Consider the following 23,281-nt stretch of genomic DNA (forward strand, 5'->3'; position numbering starts at 1 on the left):
GTTTTTTTAGTTCCATTATCAATTTTACCAATGTACGATTTTAAAATTGGGAGTCTTAATGTTGCCATTTGTAAGAGCCCTCTCAAGATAGCGAAAGTGTGCAACTTCCTAAGAGGGAAGCATCTGACAGTGGCTTACCTGCAGGAGACGCACAGCGAAAATGCTGTTGAAATTGAGTGGCAGAAATGCTGGGGAGGAGATGTTTTTTTAGTCACAGGTCAACACGCAGCTTTGGTGCTGCCATTGGTATATCTAAACAAGTGTGTCCGACATCAGTGTCTGCCTACGAAGTGATAAGAGGGCGGCTGCTTAAAGTAAAGGTTGACTTGGACAACAGCCGGTTGGTTTTTATTAACGTTTATGCTCCAACAATTGGCAGTGAAAGAGTGCGCTTTTTTAAATGTCTTGAGCATATTTTATCAGAGTGTGACCCGGATGAATGTGTGTTTTTAGGTGGGGATTTTAACTGCACCCTTAATGATGCAGTTAATCTGCCAGAGAGCTGAAAGCGCTCATTGAGCGATATGAATTGAAGGATGTGTGGAGGGCCCTGAATGGGGGAGACAGGCAGTACACATGGGCACAGGTGCGAGGTGGCACTCTTTCACTTGCCAGGCTTGATCGGTTTTATACTTTTAACCATCATCTTAACCGTTTTAATTCATGTGTCATTGTGCAAACAAGTCTTTCTGATCATGCATTAGTTATCTGCAATGTTCTTATGTCATCTTTAAAGTCAAAGAGCTCTCATTGGCATTTTAATGAGCTTTTATGTCAGGACTCCCATTTTAAAAATTGTTTTAGGTACTTTTGGACACAGTGGCGGGAAAGGATATGTCAGTTCTCTTCTCTGGGTCAGTGGTGGGATGTTGGTAAAGTGCAGATTCACCAGTTCTGTCGGCAGTATACTCTGAATGTCACAAGGAGTTTGAATGATTCTATGAAAGCACTGGAGGAAGAGATAACAGCACTCCAGCAGGACTTTGACTCCTCTAAGGGCAATGAGAACCTGGACATGTTGAAAGTGAGAAAGGCTGCCCTCGCACACCTGACTGATCATAAAGTCCAAGGTGCTTTGGTTAGAGCCAGTTTTCAAGCAGAAACTGAGTGTGATGCTCCAACCAAGTACTTTTTTGGGCTGAAAAGAAAACAGGGCCAAAGCAGAATGATTCGTTGTTTGTGTGACCCCTCTGGAAGTGAGATGACAAGCTCTTCTCAAATTAGGGCATTTGCTGTTGATTTTTATTCAAAACTTTTCTCATCTGAGCTGGTGGAACAGGACACTGCTTGTTCGGGTTTTACTAAGGGGCTGCCGCAGGTGCCAGAGGAGGAGTTACCAGCTTTACAGAGAGGGCTTACCCTTGAAGAACTCTCACGGGCATTGGCAAGTTTAAACACCGGGAAAGCTCCAGGTATTGATGGACTTACTGTCGAATTCTACAGGTTGTTTTGGGAGTTGAACGGACCAGACCTACTTGCGGTTCTTCAAGAGTGCTTAGATAAAGGTCTCCTCCCCTTCAGCTGTAGAAGAGCTGTTGTTGCCCTCATTCCAAAAAAAGGTGATCTCTGTAATATTAAGAACTGGAGGACAGTAGCCTTGCTTTGTACTGACTATAAAATATTTTCTAAAGTGTTGGCTACGAGAATGAAGGAGGTGTTGGGGCATGTCATTCACCCTGATCAGAGTTACTGTGTACCAAACAGGACAATATATGACAACATTTTTTATCAGGGATACATTTGACATCTGCTAACTGTTTGGATTACACGGTGGTCTAATTTCCTTGGATCAGGAGAAAGGCTTTTGATCGGGTGGAGCACCAGTACCTTTGGGATTTGGTTTCCCACCCTGCTTTGTTTCCATGGTTCAGGTACTCTATAGTGACATTCAGGGTGTACTGAAAATCAATGGTGGGCTGAGCGCTCCGTTCAAAGTAGATAGAGGGATTAGACAGGGTTGCTCCTTGTCTGGCATGTTGTATGCCCTGGCTATAGAACCCCTGCTGATCAAATTAAGGAAAGTGGTGGGTGGACTGAGTGTTCAGTGCCTTTGAAGGTCTCAGCATATGCAGATGATCTTGTAGTATTAGTTGCAAAACAACAACATGTGGATGGGCTGGTATCTGTGCTGGATGAGTTCCAAAAAGTATCATCAGCTAAAATAAATTGGACCAAGAGCTCTGCGGTACTATTGGGTAACTGGATGGATCCTTTTCCTTCATTGCTATCTGGACTGAAATGGACAAGAGATGGAATTAAATACCTGGGATTACATCTAGGAGGCATAAACAGTGACATTAAGAACTGGGAAGGCATTGCAGAAAAGGTCAGAAACCGTTTACAACACTGGAGATGGCTACTTTCCCAACAATCATATAGAGGACGGATGCTAATCATAAACAACCTTGTTGCATCTGCTCTATGGCACAGGTTGGCATGCCTGGAACCCCCACCTGACCTGATTACTGAAGTGCAAAGGGAGTTGATTAGTTTTTTTTGGAATGGGAAGCATCTCTGAAACAACGCCTGATCAGGGATGGTATTCTACAAATTAAAAATTTGATTCAACCACAGCTACTCAGTTGGCTAAGCACAGAGGCGGTGACTGAGCTCTGTGCGCACAGCAGAAAGATTTTTGCGGCAGATCTTTTTGAATATACCTTCAACAGCTAAGGATTTCTTGAAAGACTTTTTCAAAGCTACAGATTATCCAGAGCCTTTGTCTGCGTTTCCAAATTTGTTAATTAATGCCAATGAGAACATGATTGAGGAAGACAGCAGGAGAAGAACTAAATATCTTCCTTTTGACTCTGCGGAAGGGAAGGAGCTATATAAAGTGTGTGTCCAAGCTCGATACCAGTCCCAACTATGCAGATACCCAGATACGCCCTGGAGGGATAAACTGGGAGGGGTGGAGGGTGTCGGCCCCATTTGGGAAAGTCTGTACAGTCCACCATTGAATAAGAGAACTGGCGATCTGCAATTGCAATGGAGAATTGTTCATGGGATTATGACAGTTAACTCTTTTTTGTCTTTAATTAACTCCAACATCTCAGATGTTGTGTCCTTTTTGCCAACAGAGAGAGACCGTTTTTCACTGTTTTCTTTACTGTTTTAGGATTTATCGTCTTTTATCTGTACTTGGCAGTGCTTTTAATGTTTTGGGTGTTTATTTTACCAGTCAGGTTTTTATATATGGTTGTGCTAATGTGAGAGCAAAAAAGAATGTTGGCAGATTAGCAAATTTTTTATTGGGCCAAGCTAAGCTGGCCATTTATATCACCAGGAAGGAAAAAATTAAGAGTGACAGGGAGTCTGACTTGGTGGGGTTCTTTAAAGCACAATTAAAAATACGAAATTTATTAGATTTCAAGGTTTATAGGATGATCCACATTTGTAGACATTTATAGAACAGTGGTATGCAATGAATGCAATTTGTAAAATTGTTAATGAGGTGTGTGTTTTTGTTTTGTGAATTAATTATTATTAATCTACAGCAAATTACTCATTAATAGGTTACATAGGATGTTCTTTTTGTTGGTTTGTTGGTTTTTGTATTGATTGTTGAATGTTTAATAAAAGGTATATTTAAAACTCAAAAAATCTTTCTTTCTTTCTTTCTTTCTTTCTTTCTTTCTTTCTTTCTTTCTTTCTTTCTTTCTTTCTTTCTTTCTTTCTTTCTTTCTTTCTTTCTACATCCCCACCAAGAAAAAAACTTAAAAACTCCCAAACCCAAATACATGTTTTTAGGAAGTTCTGCCTTTGCAAAATTGCATGCAAAACAAATAACATATTTAAAAGGAAGCTCTGCAGTTTTGCTTATCATTAAATATTGTGATGTTATATTTGATGTAATCTACAACCGGGCAGTGAAGGCATTATGCACTTGGCCATATGTGCACTTCTTTTTACTGTGTTCACCACTTGTGACAAAAAAAATCTTAGAAACTGTTTATGCTACATTGTTTTTGTCAAAGCATAGCCTTGCATTTTTTTAAAAGCCATTACTGTTGTCCATCTGCATATCGTCATTAAGTTCACAATACCAATCAACTTTCAGCGTTAAGTGCTATTTGAAATTAAAACAAACAGGCAGAAAATAAAAAAAGAAAAAAGTACATCTGATTAACCAATGGCATTAAAGCTTCGACCTGTTGTCTTACAAAATTTATCGGGGAAAAGCCGCTTAGCAGAATTAACCAATGCATAAATAACCTTATTTTAGTTTATTGATGTTTTAGTATTGTTAACTCAGTAGCTCTTTTTTATTGTTTGTTCGAGTTGTGTTATTATATTAAAATAAATTTTCTGCCTTGATGCATGTGTTGTTCTGTCATCATCTCAGACATATAAAACAAATGTTCTCTGTCAAAGCAGATACCTAGAAACCTTCTCTATCATAAAATAACAAATTTAAATTACAGAGAATTGTAACATCTGAAATATGACTCTGTGGCCAACTGGCCATGAACTGTTGCTAAATTTTATGTCTGACAATAGTATGTCAGATTAGATTCTTAGTAAACACAGGAAGCACTTATGGCAGCAATACTTATTGGAAAATACATTTAAAATATTATTTTTGCTAATATTGCTAAGAAGATGTTTTATTTGCAGCTAGTTGAAAATGTATGTATCTTGTAAGTGGTTTGAAAGCAGAACAGAAAAGTACAGAAACAGAGGTAATATGAGAATTTTAATTTTAGAGTGTTTTTTTGTGAGGTAAAAAGGTAAAATCAAAATAGCTTTTTGTGCTTATTGCAGCATTCTTAATTTGAGTTGAAAAAAGAAATATTATTTGAAAGTTGAGAACATAACTTATTTTCTGCTTGTATTTGTTTTTGATGTTTTAGAATAGTAACTATTTTATTTTTCCACCTTTTCCCACGTTTCATCTTAGCTAAGGTATTTTTATTTCAGGTGTTTCTTGGATGTTTCCTGTTTATTTGATTGTGTACAATTAACTGAGATATGAATATGTAGTTTAAGAGGTTTTGCCTTTGCTCTTATATTGGGTGTTTGCCTTTGGAATCTGTAAGCCTAAATCAACTAAAATTAAAGGACAGTCCATAACAGAAGAGCAAGTGTGGGTGCTAAAAGAAAAGGAACATTCAGCACCATGAAGTAGAAATGAAGTACAGCAAAATCAGCAATTTTTAAAAGAAACAAATAAACCACTAGTGTTTAAAGCAGTCAATAAAATGCAGATCAGCTAAGAAAAGCAACTACAATTTACAATAACAAAAAATAAAAAACTGAAAAAGTATGTTAGTTGTTATATAGAAAAACGCTTAATCATATTTAACATATATTGGTGGCTGTCACCACAGTGCAGCACAAAACATACAAAAAACTCTTTGCAAAGGATTTCAATATCCAAACTGTAAAAGCCACTTTGCAAGATCTACAGAGGGCAGAAACATATTATTTTGGATACATGAGGCAAAGGCAACCTTTACATAAAATGATGGCAAGATGCAAGTTTGGAAAAAGCAGTGTGTTGTACAAGATTTAAAATATACTACTGCAAGATTATTTATTAAGTTCATGTATGCCTGTATCTGCAAGTGGCAGAGTCACTTTCTTAATGATGTACTATAAGTAATGTTTCTAGCAGCAGAATGAGTTTAGACCAAAACTCAAAACCAGTCCATCAGTTAAATAGCACATTAAAATCATATTCTGAAACAGTTGCATATATGTAAATAAATACATGTTAGTAAAATATGCCATTCTGACTTTTGTTTCACAGTCATCTTTTTCATCTCGAATAAAATGGTTGGCATGTCAAAAATAGCAGTTTTAAGTTCACTGCCCCAGTACTGTGTGTAGGAATGGGCTATTGGGCAACAACCTGTGATCTTTGAAGGACAAAGCCTTTTATCTTTTGAGTAGACATGTTAAGATGTATAAAAATGAAGTTGCAGTTTCAATTAAGGTAAAATATAAACTTAAAAGTTTAAAATGTAAAAATATTTTAAGAATAGAAATAAGCAAGTTTAAATTAATACCAAATTGTGTTTAAATTTACATAGAGTAATGCACAGTTTACTTTTGGAGTGTTACTATTTTTTTTAAATTTCTGTCCCTTTTCAGGCTCATTTCCAGATGCTCAATTACCCTCGAAAAGAATTATAGGACCCAAAAACTATGAATTTTTAATGTCTAAAAGAGAAGAGTTTCAGGAATACTTGCAGGTATGAGCATGTTTGCAGTTGTATCAGTGCTGTTTTCTGTCATTGCTTCATACAGTTTATGTATTATCTTGAGCACAAGATTATGATGAGGTAGGAAAAATAAGAAAAGTAAACAACACAAACGTAAGCCCAAAATAAGTGTCAATAAATGCAAAATAAATGTGCTTATATACAAATGTAGTTTATTTTGAAATAATGTGTGTGTAGTCAAAAAGTATTTATTGGACTCTTTGTATTGTTACAATTGCCCCAACCAAACCCCTAATTCTATATTATTTATTAGTAGTTGTCTTTATTTAATTTGCAGTTGAAAATAATACCAAAAGTTTCTTATGCACAACTCACTGATTTACATTATTATTGCATTCACATAAATCTCCCACCCCAGAGTCCAGTTTGTCCTTGACATCATCTAACAAAGTCTGAACAGAGTTCAGTGGAAATAAACACTTATTGAACCTTGTTTTTAACAATTGTCTAACTCTTATCCTAATGTGATAAAAGACAGTGAAGCACTGCATTGTATGACTTGAAATATGTAACTTAACATACTTAAGCCCATTTAATCCGGAACATGTGGGCCACATTTTCTTGGCAACATCAGGTACAAGGCATAGACTGGCGCTCACTCATACACAAGATTACACTGGGCCATTTTTAATTGCCAGTTAACCTAATACTCATGTCACACAGGCATGAGGAGAACATCCTAACTCGACAAAGATAGCATCTGGGTATAGGACTTGAATCCAGGATGTTAGATCTATGTGGCAGTAGCACTAACCACTATGCCGCCGTATGGAAGAAAGGCCAGCAAGTCTGAGAGAAAGAGCATGTCTGTGTGTAATATCATCCCTTCCTCACTACAGTAGAAATCAAGAAGTTGTGTTACTCATTTGAACAACACAAACACCTTGTAGTGAAGCTGGATACATTTTAACTTCTGAGTTGGAGGCATTGGGTTCACAGACAACCTCTCAGCATGATGAGAAGTTGTCCCACTATTGTCAGCCAGCCATTGAAATATTTAGTGAATGTGAAATAGACAAATATTTTATATGACGGATCTCGGTAGTAACAAAAAGCTTTTCCATTAGAGGTTAAATTTGTGACATGGGCTCATAGAAAATAAACTTGGTAAAATATTTTTGTAACATAATTAATGCCCTTTAAGTTGTTTCTACATTCATTTCCGTCATGTCATTGTGAATAAATATAAATTATTATAGGATTTTAATGTATTACAGACAGTTTACTGCTCAGTCCCATTAAATTCCTAGTAGCAAATATGGTTTTGTTGTGTCAGGTAATAGTCTAAGCATCTTTCTTATATAATTCGTTACCGTGGCTGTCCGTTTGTCTGTCCAGAATTTTAAATCACCTGTACCGTTCAGGTCAAAACGTTTAAACTATTGACCTGAAATTTGGTACACATATACTACGTGACGTCTACTATCTGCTTACCGTTCAGGTCAAACCGTTTAAATTATTGACCTGAAATTTGGTACACATATACTATGTGACGTCTACTATCTTCTTTCGGGGTGATGATTGACCGCCAAGGTTATTCCTCTTTTTATTTTTAATTTATTGTAAAATCAACTCTCAGCAGCCGCCAGCAGGGCAGCCGTGCAACGCATGCGTACGGGGGCAGTTCTCATCCCTACCACCTTCGCCGTCACTTCCCCTACTTCTTCATATCAAATCATTCTTAAGTCTTCAATCTGCCTCAAGTGTCAGCTTAAGTGAAAAATTAAGGAAAACGTACTAAGTAATTGCAACACAAACACTGGCTTAATCATTTTTAATGCGAAAAGATGCTGACGAAAGAAGAGAAGAAGCGGGCTGCTAGCGTGGAGATAAGAACAGCTGCTTAGGAAGCAGCAAGCACATCAACCTCTGAGCAAATGAATGCTAAATGTACAGAGACAGTATGAAAACTATGAATGCTCAAGTCAAGTGTATTCACTGCACGTTATCATGCAGTGCGGCGTTACTGGTATCATATATTCTACATAGGAGGAATTAAATGGTCAATTCCTGGAGTCGCCTTTCACTTATTATAGTTTATTATGACAGTTATTCATCAGTTAATGCAAGATAGCATACTTTCCCTTACTTTACTATGTACTGTGTACAGTTTCTTCTGTTGCTTTTTCTGCAAATATATACGCATTCACACACACACATATATATATACTGTATACATTATATACAGTATTTCTTTTTAGTTAAATAATGTTCAATAGTTTAATTTTTTGAGTCTACAACTAAAATCAATTTTCTGACTGATATAATTGAATTTAATTTTTTCTGACTTATTGCTTATAATTAATGGAAAATAAATATTTGCTTTTTCTGTTTTCAACAGAAACTTCTCCAGCATCCAGAGCTAAGCAGCAGCCAATTACTTTCTGATTTCCTCTCCCCTAACAGTGGCGAATCGCAGTTTCATGATAAAATGCTTCCAGATGTGAATTTAGGTTTGTCTACTATATTTTTCTTAAGCTTTCTTTAAACTTATTTTATATTATAATTTTATAGGGTCATCATTGTGCACAGAGAACAAATACATAGTTGTATAGGTTAATTAACGTTCAACATGTATGATGTTACTGCAGTGCAAATATTTTTTGTTAGCATTGCATTATCCAGCATATTACCCTGAAGTTGGGCGGGGCTTGGTGCATGATTGACAGCAACCTGTAACACATGTATGATGAACTCTGTATTCCATAAATCCTGAAATTATTCACAATACATTTTGCAAGCCCAGTAAGGTTAAAGAATATAGGTGATCATTCTTGAAGCACAGGATAAATAGAAACCCAAACAGAAGAGAAGTGATCTTCAGTGTATTGTGGTTAGACACAGTGGAAGATGATTACAGATGCAGGACTAGTAATACAACATAAGGAACCATACAACATTATTTTATTTTAATACAAAAGAAAAGGCTTATGTTAAAAGTTGTCCATTTTCAAACTGCTTTGAATTGATTTTTCAATGTGTTGATTGTATAATATTAAGCAACACTAAACATACAGCATTTCTTTTATGGAGGTTTTATATTGCTGGGAGTAATATATCATGAAGCCTGAATCACAATATGAATTGTATCATTGGAGAAGCAAATTGTCTCAAGCCTAGTTGTGATAATTGGTGATTTCTTGAAATATGGTACCAGGCTTGAAAATTTTAATTGATAACAATTTCTAGTTTTTCCTTTACCAATAAAAGTAAATACTGTGTATCACAAAGTTATTTTCTAATAAAACTGTCAATTCAAATAATCTTTATCTCATGAAGTGCAGGAAACTTAATTAGAAAAAGCTTCACAAAGTGGATACACCTAAACACAAAGCACCCCAGAAGAACACAAGATATGTAGTAATAATAGTAATTTCTTTATTTGACCTTCTGAACCCAGACTTGCAGCAGCCTATAGCTAATAGGTTGTAAAAATAGGAATTGTTATAAAAAATGAAAAGATTTTTTTTTTAAGAATCAGATATTCAGTGTTTTATAAAACTTGTTTACTATACTCTTAATGGCCCCTTTATTAGGTACACCTTACACCTTGCTTGGATCCCTTTTTGCCTTTATAACTGCCGTAACTCTGTGTGGCATAGATTCAACAAGGTGTTAGAAACATTCCTCAGGGATTTTGGTCCATATTGGCATGATAGCATCACACAGTTGCTGCAGATTTGTCAGCTGCAAATCCATGATACGAATCTCCCATTCTGCCATATCTGAAAGGAGCTCTATTGGATTAGGATCTGGTGACTGTGGAGGCCATTTGAGTACAGTGAACTCATCGTCATATTCAAGAAACCAGTTTGAGATGATTTCAGCTTTGTGATATGGCAGGTTATCTTGCTAGAAGTAGCCATCAGAGGATGGGTGCTCACGGTCATAAAGGCATGGAGATGGTTGGTAACAATATTCGGGTAGGTTGTGGCATTTAAATGATGCTCAATTGGTAGTAAGAGGCCCAAAGTGTGCTGAGAAAATATCCCCTACACCATTACACCGACTCATCAGACCAGACAATGTTTTTCCAATCTTCTGTTGTCCAATTTTGATGAGCCCATGCAAATTGTAGCCTTAGTTGACTATTCTTAGCTGACAGGAGGGGCACCCAGTGTAGTCTGCTGTTGCTGTAGCCCATCTGCTTCAAGGTTTGGCATGTTGTGCATTCAGAGATGTTCTTCTGCATTCCTTGGTTGTAATGAGTGGTTTATTTGAGTTACTGTTTCCTTTCTATCAGCTCGAACCAGTCTGACATCCTCCTCTGGCATCAACAAGGCATTTTCGCACACAGAACTGGCACTCACTGAATAGTTTTCTTTTTCTGTAAACTAGAGATGGTTGTGCATGAAAATCCCAGTACATCATCAGTTTCTGAAAAACCAGCCCATCGGGCACTGACAACCATCCCACATTCAAAGTCACTTAAATTACTTTTCTTCACCATTCTGATGCTTGGTTTGAATTTCAGCAGGTTGCCTTGACAAGGTCTATATACCTAATGTGATTGGCTAATTAGATATTTGTGTTAAGTGCAGTTGAACGGGTGTGCCTAATAAAGTGGCTGGTGAATGTATATTGGCTGTAATAGCATTTTTAAATTTTTATTGTCCCTTTTTAAAGTAATGAGGAAATGTATGAGGTTAGAATAAGAATAATGATGAAATGATTTGAGTGTTCAAATATAATTGCAATGCATATTACAAAAATAAGCACCTGGCCTTTGCTTTGACATTAGAAGCATCCTTTATTTAGTACAAATAAAAATAACATGAAATGTTAACTTTCTGCATATATGAGTTCTGTGCATGACTGAAGCAATTTCTAAATGGCATTGAATTCTGTCAATTAATATATAAGCATAATGCGAATTATACCATGCTGCCAAAATTTTTTCCCTTCCCACTTTTATAGAGGGTAGCTAATAACAAATCTGAACCTGCTTCCTAAAATAATGTCATTGCCACCACCATACTTTGCTATATTCAGTGTTACACTTACGCTAAATAATACTTAGTATAAAGACCACAAAACTGATTTTTTTTCCAGCACTATAGAACTAGATTGTTCTGAGATTTGTTCATTAGCTCATAGTTAGGTTGTACTTGTTTACTTGGATGGTAAAATTGTCAATTTAATGCATTATGTTTCTGTTTTTTAGTCTGATAAAATATACTGTAACAAGTGAACATATGTTTAAAACACATTGTAGTCTCTAAAACCTTGACATGTCTTGTTATTCATAATAATTTTTATCAAGTTAGAAAATATTTAAAATATACCATCTATTGGAATGTATTTTGTAATGCATGTAATAGTAATAAAATACATTACAGACTGCAAACATTTGAGGAACCAATACCAAATGCTATATAATTGAAGCAGCAGACAAACTGACTCTGTTACTTAATAAAGGAAAATATAATTATAATCAGGTCAGGAAATAAAAGAGAGTAATAATCTCATTTGATTTAATTAAATATTCTAGGGATCTGCCTTATAATAACAAATCGTGTAAATAAATAATAGATTCCACTAACAGCTATAAAAAGGGCATGCTTGCTTTCTAAGACCCTAGGTTAAAACCCCATGGTCATGTAATTAGCTGCTTCTCTCTGTGTTACGGTCAATAGGCTCTAAATTTCCTTCATAAGGTTTTCTTTTGAAGTGAAAAATACAATGCATTTGATAAGTACACATGAGAAATTCCTTGGAATGATTGTGTTGAGAATGACCTTGAGTGTGGTTATATCATGTGACATCATAGGTACTATGGACTTAAACATTGTTCAGTCTATTTAAATTTGGTCGCATTTCTGCACTGAGATTTAGATGCTAGACCAGTAGTCTATTGTGGACTGGGCCAGCGAGTATTATATATAATTGTGCATTATACAGTGCATCCGGAAAGTATTCACAGCACATCACTTTTTCCACATTTTGTTATGTTACAGCCTTATTCCAAAATGGATTAAATTCATTTTTTTCCTCAGAATTCCACACACAACCCCATAATGACAACGTGACAAAAGTTAACTTGAGATTTTTGGAAATTTATTAAAAATAAAAAAATCGAGAAAGCACATGTACATAAGTATTCACAGCCTTTGCCATGAAGCTCAAAATTGAGCTCAGGTGCATCCTGTTTACCTTGATCATCCTTGAGATGTTTCTGCAACTTAATTGGAGTCCACCTGTGGTAAATTCAGTTGATTGGACATGATTTAGAAAGGCACATACCTGTCTATATAAGATCCCACAGTTGACAGTTCATGTCAGAGCACAAACCAGGCATGAAGACAAAGGAATTGTCTGTAGACCTCTGAGACAGGATTGTCTCAAGGCACAAATCTGGGGAAGGTTACAGAAAAATTTCTGCTGCTTTGAAGGTCCCAATGAGCACAGTGGCCTCCATCATCCATAAGTGGAAGAAGTTTGAAACCACCAGGACTCTTCCTAGAGCTGGCCGGCCATCTAAACTGAGCGATCGGGGGAGAAGGGCCTTAGTCAGGGAGGTGACCAAGAACCCGATGGTCACTCTGTCAGAGCTCCAGAGGTCCTCTGTGGAGAGAGGAGAACCTTCCAGAAGGACAACCATCTCTGCAGCAATCCACCAATCAGGCCTGTATGGTAGAGTGGCCAGACGGAAGCCACTCCTTAGTAAAAGGCACATGGCAGCCCGCCTGGAGTTTGCCAAAAGGCACCTGAAGGACTCTCAGACCATGAGAAAGAAAATTCTCTGGTCTAATGAGACAAAGGTTGAACTCTTTGGTGTGAATGCCAGGCGTCACGTTTGGAGGAAACCAGGCACCGCTCATCACCAGGCCAATACCATCCCTACAGTGAAGCATAGTGGTGGCAGCATCATGCTGTGGGGATGTTTTTCAGTGGCAGGGACTGGGAGACTAGTCAGGATAAAGGGAAAGATGACTGCAGCAATGTACAGAGACATCCTGGATGAAAACCTGCTCCAGAGCGCTCTTGACCTCAGACTGGGACGACGGTTCATCTTTCAGCAGGACAACGACCCTAAGCACACAGCCAGGATATCAAAGGAGTGGCTTCAGGACAACTCTGTGAATGTCCTTGAGTGGCCCAGCCAGAGCCCAGACTTGAATCCGATTGAACATCTCTGGAGAGATCTTAAAATGGCTGTGCACCGACGCTTCCCATCCAACCTGATGGAGCTTGAGAGGTGCTGCAAAGAGGAATGGGTGAAACTGGCCAAGGATAGGTGTGCCAAGCTTGTGGCATCATATTCAAAAAGACTTGAGGCTGTAATTGCTGCCAAAGGTGCATCGACAAAGTATTGAGCAAAGGCTGTGAATACTTATGTACATGTGATTTCTCAGTTTTTTTATTTTTAATAAATTTGCAAAAAAGTCAAGTAAACTTTTTTCACATTGTCATTATGGGGTGTTGTGTGTAGAATTCTGAGGGAAAAAATGAATTTAATCCATTTTGGAATAAGGCTGTAACATAACAAAATGTGGAAAAAGTGATGCGCTGTGAATACTTTCCAGATGCACTGTATATAGATGTTGCATGCTATGTATACTTTCGTGTTGGTGTGTTATGTATTTTGTCTTTGTCGGTATCGTATTGTGTCAGCTGTTCTGAGGAGTCATGCAAATAAATATTTCATTGTAAATATGTACACAAAACAGCACCTTGAACTTGAACAACATTTATTTATATGGCACATTTTCATACAAATAATGCAGCTCAAAGTGCTTTACATGATAAAAAAAGAGAAAAAAGACAAAATAAATAAGAATTAAAATAAGGGAACACTAATTAACATAGAATAAAAGTAAGGTCCGATGGCCAGGGAGGACAGAAAAAATAAAAAAAACTCCCGACGACTGAAGAAAAATAATAAAATCTGCAGGGGTTCCAGGCCACGAGACCGCCCAGCCCCCTCTAGGCATTCTACCTAACATAAATGATCAGTGAAATGAACTCAGTCTTTATATTCAGTTTTAAAGTTTTCTTATATGCAATTGTTTTTGTTCTTCATAATTTTCTAAATTTTAACTATATTTTACATTAACAGAGCTTGTTGTATTCATTAACATATTGTTGATTTTTTTCTCTTTGATATTAATTTCAAATATTTATACTAATGAAAAATGCTTTATACGTTGCACTTAAAAATAATTTTTAGTTAAATGAATGAAAAGTGTATGCTGACCTGTAGCAGGGATCATGTTATTGGTATTGCTATTTTGCAAGCATGTGAGAAAGAGAATATCATGAAAAAATTTAGATGTAAGAAAGCCATTTGATGTATACATTTTATCCTCTCCAAGGATGGTAGTCTTGAGGAGAAAGATTTCAGTCATCCAGCACCCTTTAGTTTAAGAAAGAAGGAATACTTCAGTTGTTAATTGGTAAATATGTACTTATGAATTTCTTTAATGAAATAATACTTTTTGTTCTCTATCCTTTTCTACAGGAAAGATTATAAAGTCTGTCCCTGGTAAACTTATTAAAGAGGTAAGAAAGCAAAATTCACTGCTTTTTTGTGCAAATTACTTTTACTTACTAAGTAAGACTTTTATGACTTATTTTTATGTTTTTTCATATTTGTCCATGATGTTAAGGGTGTTATTGATTGCTTCATTATATTAAAGTACTCTGATTCTAGTTTTGTGAGTGCATACTAAGGAGTCATAATATTAGGAATAGCTACATATTTCAGTTATTTCTTTTGGCATACACTAACAAGTCAAATGAATAAAGTATCAGAATCTGATGAATTGCCTATTATTTACATTTTCAGAAAGGTCAACATTTGGAACCTTTTATAATGTCCTTCTTCAATTCTTGTGAGTCTCCAAAACCTAAACCAAGTAAACCGGAACTTACTATACTTAGTCCTACATCAGAAAACAACAAAAAGGTCAGTTGTTTGCTTTATTCATTACTGGTGTAATTTGTTTTTAAAAGATCAAATGATGCCGTACATAATTTAAATGTTTTTCTCTAAACACCAAGGCTCATTTGTGAAGTATTGTTCTGTCACAATGTGAACAGAATAGTTATATTAAGTTTTGTTTTGAAGTATAGACCCAACAACCTACCTGTCTATAATCAGTTATTAATATTTAGCATGGAAAGCCCAGAGGTGAATCTTTTGAAAATTCAAGTGACACAAGGTTTGACTTGTGTACACCCATCATAAACAATATTTTGTGCGAGGTTTGGTGGTTTCTCACTTTGAAATAACTGGTTTGTGAAGCTCAGTAAAGTTTTAAACATAAACATTAGAGAATTAGGTTGATGGTATATTCCTAGTGCCATTTTTTGTCTGATAAACAGTAACATTTAATCACTCTATATAACAACAGTTCTGCACACATTTTTATTGATAAAACTTTTATATGTGTGTATGCTTGATTTTAAGCATGTTTCAGTTATTCTGACAGCACTATGAAACTATTTTGTCACATGATTAAAGATTCACATAACACGAATGTAATAACATTGCAGTGTGGTAGTATAGTGTCTCACCTTTTTGTGTTGTTTGATTTTTGATTTGATTTACCTTGTTTATCCCTGAGAGGAAATTGTCTTTGCGCATAACCTTTTGGGATCAGAGCACAGGGTTTGCCACTGTTCAGCTCCCTTGGAGCATATAAGTGGTCTTTGTCCCATATTCCAGCAGCAACATTGGTTGCTGTCTCTAAATTGGCTCAATAAATACATGCATATTAGTCATCAGTTTAATGCAACCCTGTAGTACAACAAAAAAGATGTACACCACAACAGTTTTAATGAGAAAAGGCCATTCAGACTAATTTTTATTCTTCTAATTTCTTTTTTTATAATTGAAGAAAATAACGTTACATACAATCAAGTCAAACTTAACAAAACAGAATTCAACCCCCACCCACGAGAAAGAGAGGAGTGGCAACAGTACAGGCAAAGATAAAAATCCTTTTCCCTGGTATAAATACTTATTCTAAAAATTTTTCATTCAGATCTTAATCATATTTTAAAAAAAGTTTTGAGCGTATCCTTTGAGCGAGAATTAGATTTTTTCCAAATTCAAATAGTACAGAATATCAGTTACCCACTGACTTATAAAAGGTAGGTTGGGATTCTTTAATTTGAGCAAGAGGAGTCTATGTGCTAGTAGGCATTCAAAAGATTTTTCTCCAAAAATAATGTTAATTTGGTACACTTCCAAAACATGTGGCCTAGTGAGGCTGGAGTTAGATTTTAATGTTCACAGGTTGGATCAAGATTTTGGACAATTGTAAATTAGATAAATGTGATTAATGTAACATTTTAAGTTGAATGATTGAATGCGGGCGGCACGGTGGCGCAGTGGGTAGCGCTGCTGCCTCGCAGTTGGGAGACCTGGGGACCCGGGTTCGCTTCCCGGGTCCTCCCTGCGTGGAGTTTGCATGTTCTCCCCGTGTCTGCGTGGGTTTCCTCCGGGCACTCCGGTTTCCTCCCACAGTCCAAAGACATGCAGGTTAGGTGGATTGGCGTTTCTAAATTGGCCCTAGTGTGTGCTTGGTGTGTGGGTGTGTTTGTGTGTGTCCTGCGGCGAGTTGGCACCCTGCCCGGGATTGGTTCGTGCCTTGTGCCCTGTGTTGGCTGGGATTGGCTCCAGCAGACCCCCGTGACCCTGTGTTCGGATTCAGCGGGTTGGAAAATGGATGGATGGATGATTGAATGCTTTGCGCATATGGAGCTAGAGTGTATTCTATGCATTGATGCCTTCCACTCCATTTCTGGGATATTAAATGAAACATCCTTTCCCCACCATACCACAGGATCTTTTGAAGGAGGAGACTTTAATGTGTTTTTATATATTGTTGAGATGCTGTCTGAATAGAAATGCATGGGAGGTGTGAAAAATTGGGTAGGTTCCTTTTAGCAAAAATTCTGATTTGAACGTAGTGGAAAAAATGTGTTTCTGGGAAAGTAAATTTGAAGCTTAATTCTTCATAATATAGAAAATCATTATCTCTATGCAGTTCTCTAAGTGTCTTAGTCACGGACATTTTCCAAAGATTAAATCCTGTTTAGGTTTGAGAGGGATAAAAAAGGAAATTATCATGTAGAGGTGTAACAGTTAAAAGCTTCTATGCCTTGAAGTGCATCTTGCATTAGTTCCATATTCTGATTGATTAATGGATGATCAGATTATTGGTATATTGACAATAATTAGTATTTACTGGGGCGCAAATTAGAGCATATAAAGAAGTACAGCAAGATTCAAGTTATATTGAGACATGACTTCTGTATATTCATCAGTCTGTATCAATTTCCAGGTCTTTATAGCATGTGTATTTTCCCCCAGTAATAAAATTAAAAGTTAGATAGTGCAATGCCATCTTTTGCTTTAGGTCTTTGTAGAGTCACATTTTGAATAATACGTGGACATCTCAAATTCCATGAGGTTATAATTGAGTCTATTTATTAAAGAATTGTTTGCTAATGTATATAGGGATGCTCTGGAGTAAAAAAGAAGCTTGGAAAGGATGTTCATCATGACACTAGTTCACATCTTGTTTGATTTTTTTTCATGCTAATAGCAAAATTCTGTTGAAAAAATCTTTGTTTACTTATGATGTTTAACCCTAGATATTTGAACTGCTCTGATAAAATAAATGGATTGATATCCAGTCTAGTATTGTGTGTTCACTGGAAAAAGCACATTTTTATTGAAATTGATTATGAGTCGATATCTTTTGAAATTCCACTTATGCATTTAAGACTACTGGTAAAGATGTTTGTGAGTCTGATATATACAGTACCGTATCATCTGCATGTAGTGATATTTTCTGTTCAATCCCTTTTCTAATGCATTTCAAAAATGAATGGCTCAATGGCAGTGGCAAAAACCAGTGGTGATAGAAGGTGTTCTTGTCAAAAAGCACATTCTAGTTTAAAGAAGTTTAAGATAATGTTAATATAGACAGCAGTGTCTGGACTAGTATAAAGTAGTTTTGTCCATGCACATATGTTTGAGCCCAAACCCAAATGTTTGCGATGTGGTGAATAGATAAATTTCTGTTATTGCATTGTGAACTTCCTGCTTGTGGATTTGTTGAGCTAACATCTTATTAGCCTTGTCTCTGTGTTCATAGTAATGTCACGATTTAAAGATTAGCTGTTTCATTTCTTTTGTTATCAAGAGGTTACATTTTGATTGTACAGCCTGTCTTTTCCTATAAAGTGGATCACATGGAGATCTGGCTTATTCCTGATCTATTCTGGTTATTTTGCTGATTAACTGTGATGCCTTGTTGGTCTCCAATTTATTTTTATGGGAAAGATATGAAATTAGCTGTCCTCTTAAAAACACCTTCAAAGTTTCCTAGAGTATTCCTGTAGAGACCCCTAAGGATACATTTGTCTCTAAAAGTATTACATTTTTTGGAGGTGAATTCTGTAAAATTCACATCTGCTTACAAAAGGTGATTAAAACGCCAGCTATGAAATGAGTGTGTAGGGAATAGCAATTCAAGCTTAGGATCAGAGGGGTATGATCAGAGATAACAACAGTTTTTTACTTATAAACTGTGATAGTGGGCAATAAATTGTTATCAATAAAGAAATAATCAATTCTTGAATATCAGTAATGTACTGGTGAGAAGAAGGAATATTCTCTTGAGTTTGGATTTAAGAAACTTCATGGGTCTGATAAGTTATGATCCATTACAAACTATATGATTGTCTTTGTGGTATTAAGATTTTAATTGCCACTGTAGTTGATGATCTATCCAGGTCTGGATTTAAAACACAAAGTCTCCAGACATTATAATTTTATGAGTGTTCATACTGGGATTTGATGCAAATTTATTTTGGCTTTAATCTATATGATCCACATTAGGTGCATAGATATTTATCAAAATTACTTTAGAACTGAATAAATTACTCATCAGCAAGACTTAGCGCCCTTCAGGATCAGATATTACATATGATGCTACAAGCTAGATTGTAATATGTATCAAGATTCCCATACCTCTAGTTTTCTTTATATAGCTGCAGTGAAAAATTGCCGTTCCAATTTCTTTGCAGTCAAAACTGGTCCTTATTTGTTAAATGAGTCTCCTTTAACACTAGAATCCCTGAAGCCTACGAAAAAACTCGTAATCCTGGCCTACCTTAAATTCCCTCACACTTCCATCAGCGTCTTTTATTTTGTAAATGTGTCAATCAGCACAAGCAGCCTACTGTCCCAAACCATCCCCCCCCCCAAATGACGGAGATCAACCTGGGCAAAAAGTTCTCTCAGCTCAAGCCAAGGCTCCTTATCTGTGTGTGAGGTGCCTGGAGTTGTACAGGTAAATAATACAGTATATTGTTATTTGAAATTTGGTCCAGCTATTAAACTGGATAAAGGCAGGACCGTAACAACAGACAGCTTCTCCACAGTGCTTTTGCTGGCTAAAAGACTGCTGCACTGTAATGCAACTCTGCATGGCACCATTTTATATTCCAGTAACCACTTGAATGAGATTGAATCTGTCTCTGCCTCTCTCGCGCACGCACACACACATTCATACATGAAAATGTCACTATTTGCAAACGCTATGCCATTTGAACATATGTTTTTTTTTATCTTACCCATACTGTAAGAAGTCTGTCTGCATTTTCAGTACCATGCATCATAACGCAGAGCACAGGCAAGTACAGTGTTATCATCTATGCACTTTCTATTATAGTCAGTGACTGGTGATGCATAATCCTCTAATTAGATCCGATTGCAGTAAGTGGTTTCTGCTTTAAATATGGCCCAGTCTGTAAAGTCAAAACAGTCCTACAGGGCTAAAATAGCTTCCTCTGGCCACACCCCTATTTGTTTGTGAATTGGTTTGCACTGTTTAAGCAGTTCGGTATGCAGGCATAATAGAAACAAGATCAGAAAAACTGAGATGTAGGTGAGGTATGGCTTTGTAAGCATCACGAGAGTTTGTAAACAAAAGGTCAGTTTTTGTTGTTTTTTTTTCAGCCCTGGTTGGAAACTTCACGTGTTAATGTGAAAGCTGAGGAGAACTGTCATCAAGTTCACATGATTAAAATCTTCAGCCGCAATAGTAAAACCACTGGAATTTGTGGTTTGAAGCTCTGTGACAGTTCTGTAAAGTACACTCCGCACTTCTTTAGAATTAACTCCCAGAGAAATATGAGTGGCAAGAATAGTAATAGCAGTAAACTCCCATGGCAAGTTATAAAGGATGGCACTTTACATTTAGACATTCCAGCACTGGAAGAGCAGAGGCTTGACTCATCTGCAGCATTTCTGCACCACTCATAAATATATAAACACACACTGTCTCCACACACCTTACAGGTTGCTGGAGCAACTCTATATGCTCGGAAAGTGCTCAGTCCATCCAACTAAATAGCTGCGTCAGGGATGTTGTTATGCAGCCACATTTCCGGAAGATAAAAATGGAAGAGTCCCTCATCTCTCACTGGGTTATCTGTTGAAGTCTGAGGTCATCCAGCTTGTTGTTCAGTGAGGAAACTTTTGAAAGCAGGATAGAAGGGAACACCGACCTGATCTGTTTTTTTTTCTATCATCATCACTCCTGTTTCCATTCACATGGCTTGCAAGTCTTTCTTTCAAAGCCAACTTGTGTGGAGCTGTGTTCCAATAGCCTGATCTTTGCAAAATGCCAAGGCTTCTCAGCTGCTTTCTTAATGCTGGTGTAATGTTTTTGTGTGCTGAGCAGTGATCAGTGATCTAAAATAGTGTATAGCAACAGTGTTTTTTTCTGGATTATATACACACCACAATCCACATGAGTGATAAGATTAACACAGCCTCTGCGTGTGCTGCTATCTAACACCATGGTTTTCAAACTTTTTTTTACAAGTACCACTCCGTGAGGACCAGTAAACTGAAGTACCACTGTCAATGAATCGTTAATTTACGCCTGTGTTGTTTTGAAGAAAAAGTCACTATAATCACTATAATGACTATAAGTATGATGTTAAAGTATTAAACTAATTAAGGAAATGGGTGCCCGCGGTAATAAAAGCCGTCTTGGAGTCTTCCACGCATTTACAGTAGTATACTTATACTATATATGATTATATGCAACATATTGGCATTCTCGCAACATCGATTCGTGGAAAATAAAGGACCACACGAGTACCACTTGGCATGACTTGAAGTACCACCAGTGGTACACGTACCACAGTTTGAAAACTGTGGATCTAACAGAAATAATGTCTTTGTAGGAAGAGAAAAGGAAGGCTTTGAAAAAAGGAAGTTAAAGCTACATTCAGCGTGAGTACATATGAATTCCAACATGCAGTAATGTGGACCAAGACTGCATATACGGACAAGTTGGAAAATAAAATAAGCAGTTACATCAGATATGTCTTTGGATGCCTTTACTTACTTACTTCAAACTGATCACTGTTTTGCTTGCTGATGATGGTATAAATTCTGCTACAGAATTGAGGTTCAAAACAAGATGAAGCAGCACACTGAACAAAAGCAACTAGCTATGTGTCTTCAACCACTGTTTATTATTCAGGGGCATGAACTAAAGTCAGCTTCTTAACACACAGGATAGCACCCCAGTTTTACACATTTTTAACTCTGTCATTTCAGCAGGCATAAGTTCTAGACTGCTTTAAAATGACTACTGCAATACCTTTTTTTTAAAGACATCCACTGTGCATTTCCTCAATGACTACTGACTTGTCTTAATGAAAGTGTTTGATCGACTCACAGCTATTTCCCATCTAACCTGCACTTGAAACTACTAGCTTATCTACAGAGGTGATGGGTCAGCAGAGGATTCAGTAACTTTGGGGCTACAAAACTTTCTTCAACACCTAGGATCACTTAGCCTGTGAGTCCAGATCATATTTATTTCAAAATTGTCTACCTTAAACACAGGTACTCCTTGCAAGAGTTTTGAAGGAATGTAACAAGTATCAGTCAGTCCATGCCTTACTGCCTTACTGTTTTCTGGTGAAACAAACAATATATCTGAGCCTCACAGCTTTTGCACAAGTTTCGTACAAGGTTGTATCTTTTCCTCATTGATTTATTTGTTGTGCATGAACTGCTGAATTTCATTTGCAAAAGTAACAGTGGTCAGTTCTGCGGATAATATCAATCTTGTGGGTCTCATTATAAACTATGACAAGACTGAATAAAGCAAATGGGGGGAAAAAAAACTTTTCAGATGAGGCAGCCTCAGTAATCCCAAAGTAAAAATCAAGAAAACAAAAAAATGGTGGTGGACTTTAAGCAAGCCAGAAAGATCACTCTTACTTTTATTAAAAAAAAAAAAAAAAAAAACAAGTGTTGAGGAGAAAAATATGGAAAAATTGATGTTAATCAATCAGTTACTTAATTATTTGCTTTGTTTTTGACAATACAGATGATTCAATAAAAATGTTAGTAAGGCTCCCTCCTTGTCTCATGGCCTGGAATCCCTGCAGATTTTATTTTTTTCTCCAGCTGTCTGGAGTTTTTTTTGTTTTTTCTGTCCTCCCTGGCCATCGGACCTTACTTTTATTCTATGTTAATTAGTGTTCCCTAATTTTAATTATTTATTTTGTCTTTTTTCTCTTTCTTCATCATGTAAAACACTTTGAGCTACATTGTTTGTATGAAAATGTGCTATATAAATAAATGTTGTTGTTGTCTTTATCTTACTCATTAGATGGTATTTCCCAGCCATTAGACTAGCATCAAGGTGACTAAAGTACACGTTTTTTAAGAAACTGAACAATAATGTAATTTATTGATATAAAAATGATTAAAGAACTATGTTAAGTGGCTTATGTATTAACATAAAAGATGGTACTCAAGATACAGAAAATGCTGTGTGTATTTAGAGAGCTCACTTATGATCTACTGCATAGCCAGTCGATGAGAGGTGGTTCAGCCTTTTTGCTGCAACTCAAGACTTTTGACGCCAAAACTATTACCTTTTGTTAGCAAATGAAATTCAGAAAGCAAACCAATCAAATGTTGGTAGAGCCGCAGACTAGTTCAGCCTCTGAGATGCGTATCCTTCTTGAATGCAGGTTGGGGAGGGGCAGTTGGCTTT

General features: G+C 36.6%; 1 protein-coding gene across 4 annotated transcripts in view; it reads left to right on the top strand.

Annotated features, from left to right (window-relative positions):
- snx14 (sorting nexin 14) overlaps positions 1-23,281 on the top strand; it is a 187,031-nt gene that overhangs the window by 127,601 nt on the left and 36,149 nt on the right. For all 4 annotated transcript variants that reach the window (XM_051925277.1, XM_051925278.1, XM_028797482.2 and 1 more), the window contains 4 exons: positions 6,097-6,197; positions 8,569-8,680; positions 14,689-14,729; positions 15,016-15,135. In XM_051925277.1, the coding sequence (XP_051781237.1) occupies positions 6,097-6,197; positions 8,569-8,680; positions 14,689-14,729; positions 15,016-15,135 (374 nt within the window). The remainder of the gene's footprint in view (positions 1-6,096; positions 6,198-8,568; positions 8,681-14,688; positions 14,730-15,015; positions 15,136-23,281) is intronic.

The sequence above is a fragment of the Erpetoichthys calabaricus genome, chromosome 3, assembly GCF_900747795.2.
Source record: "Erpetoichthys calabaricus chromosome 3, fErpCal1.3, whole genome shotgun sequence".
Classification (NCBI taxonomy): domain Eukaryota; kingdom Metazoa; phylum Chordata; class Cladistia; order Polypteriformes; family Polypteridae; genus Erpetoichthys; species Erpetoichthys calabaricus.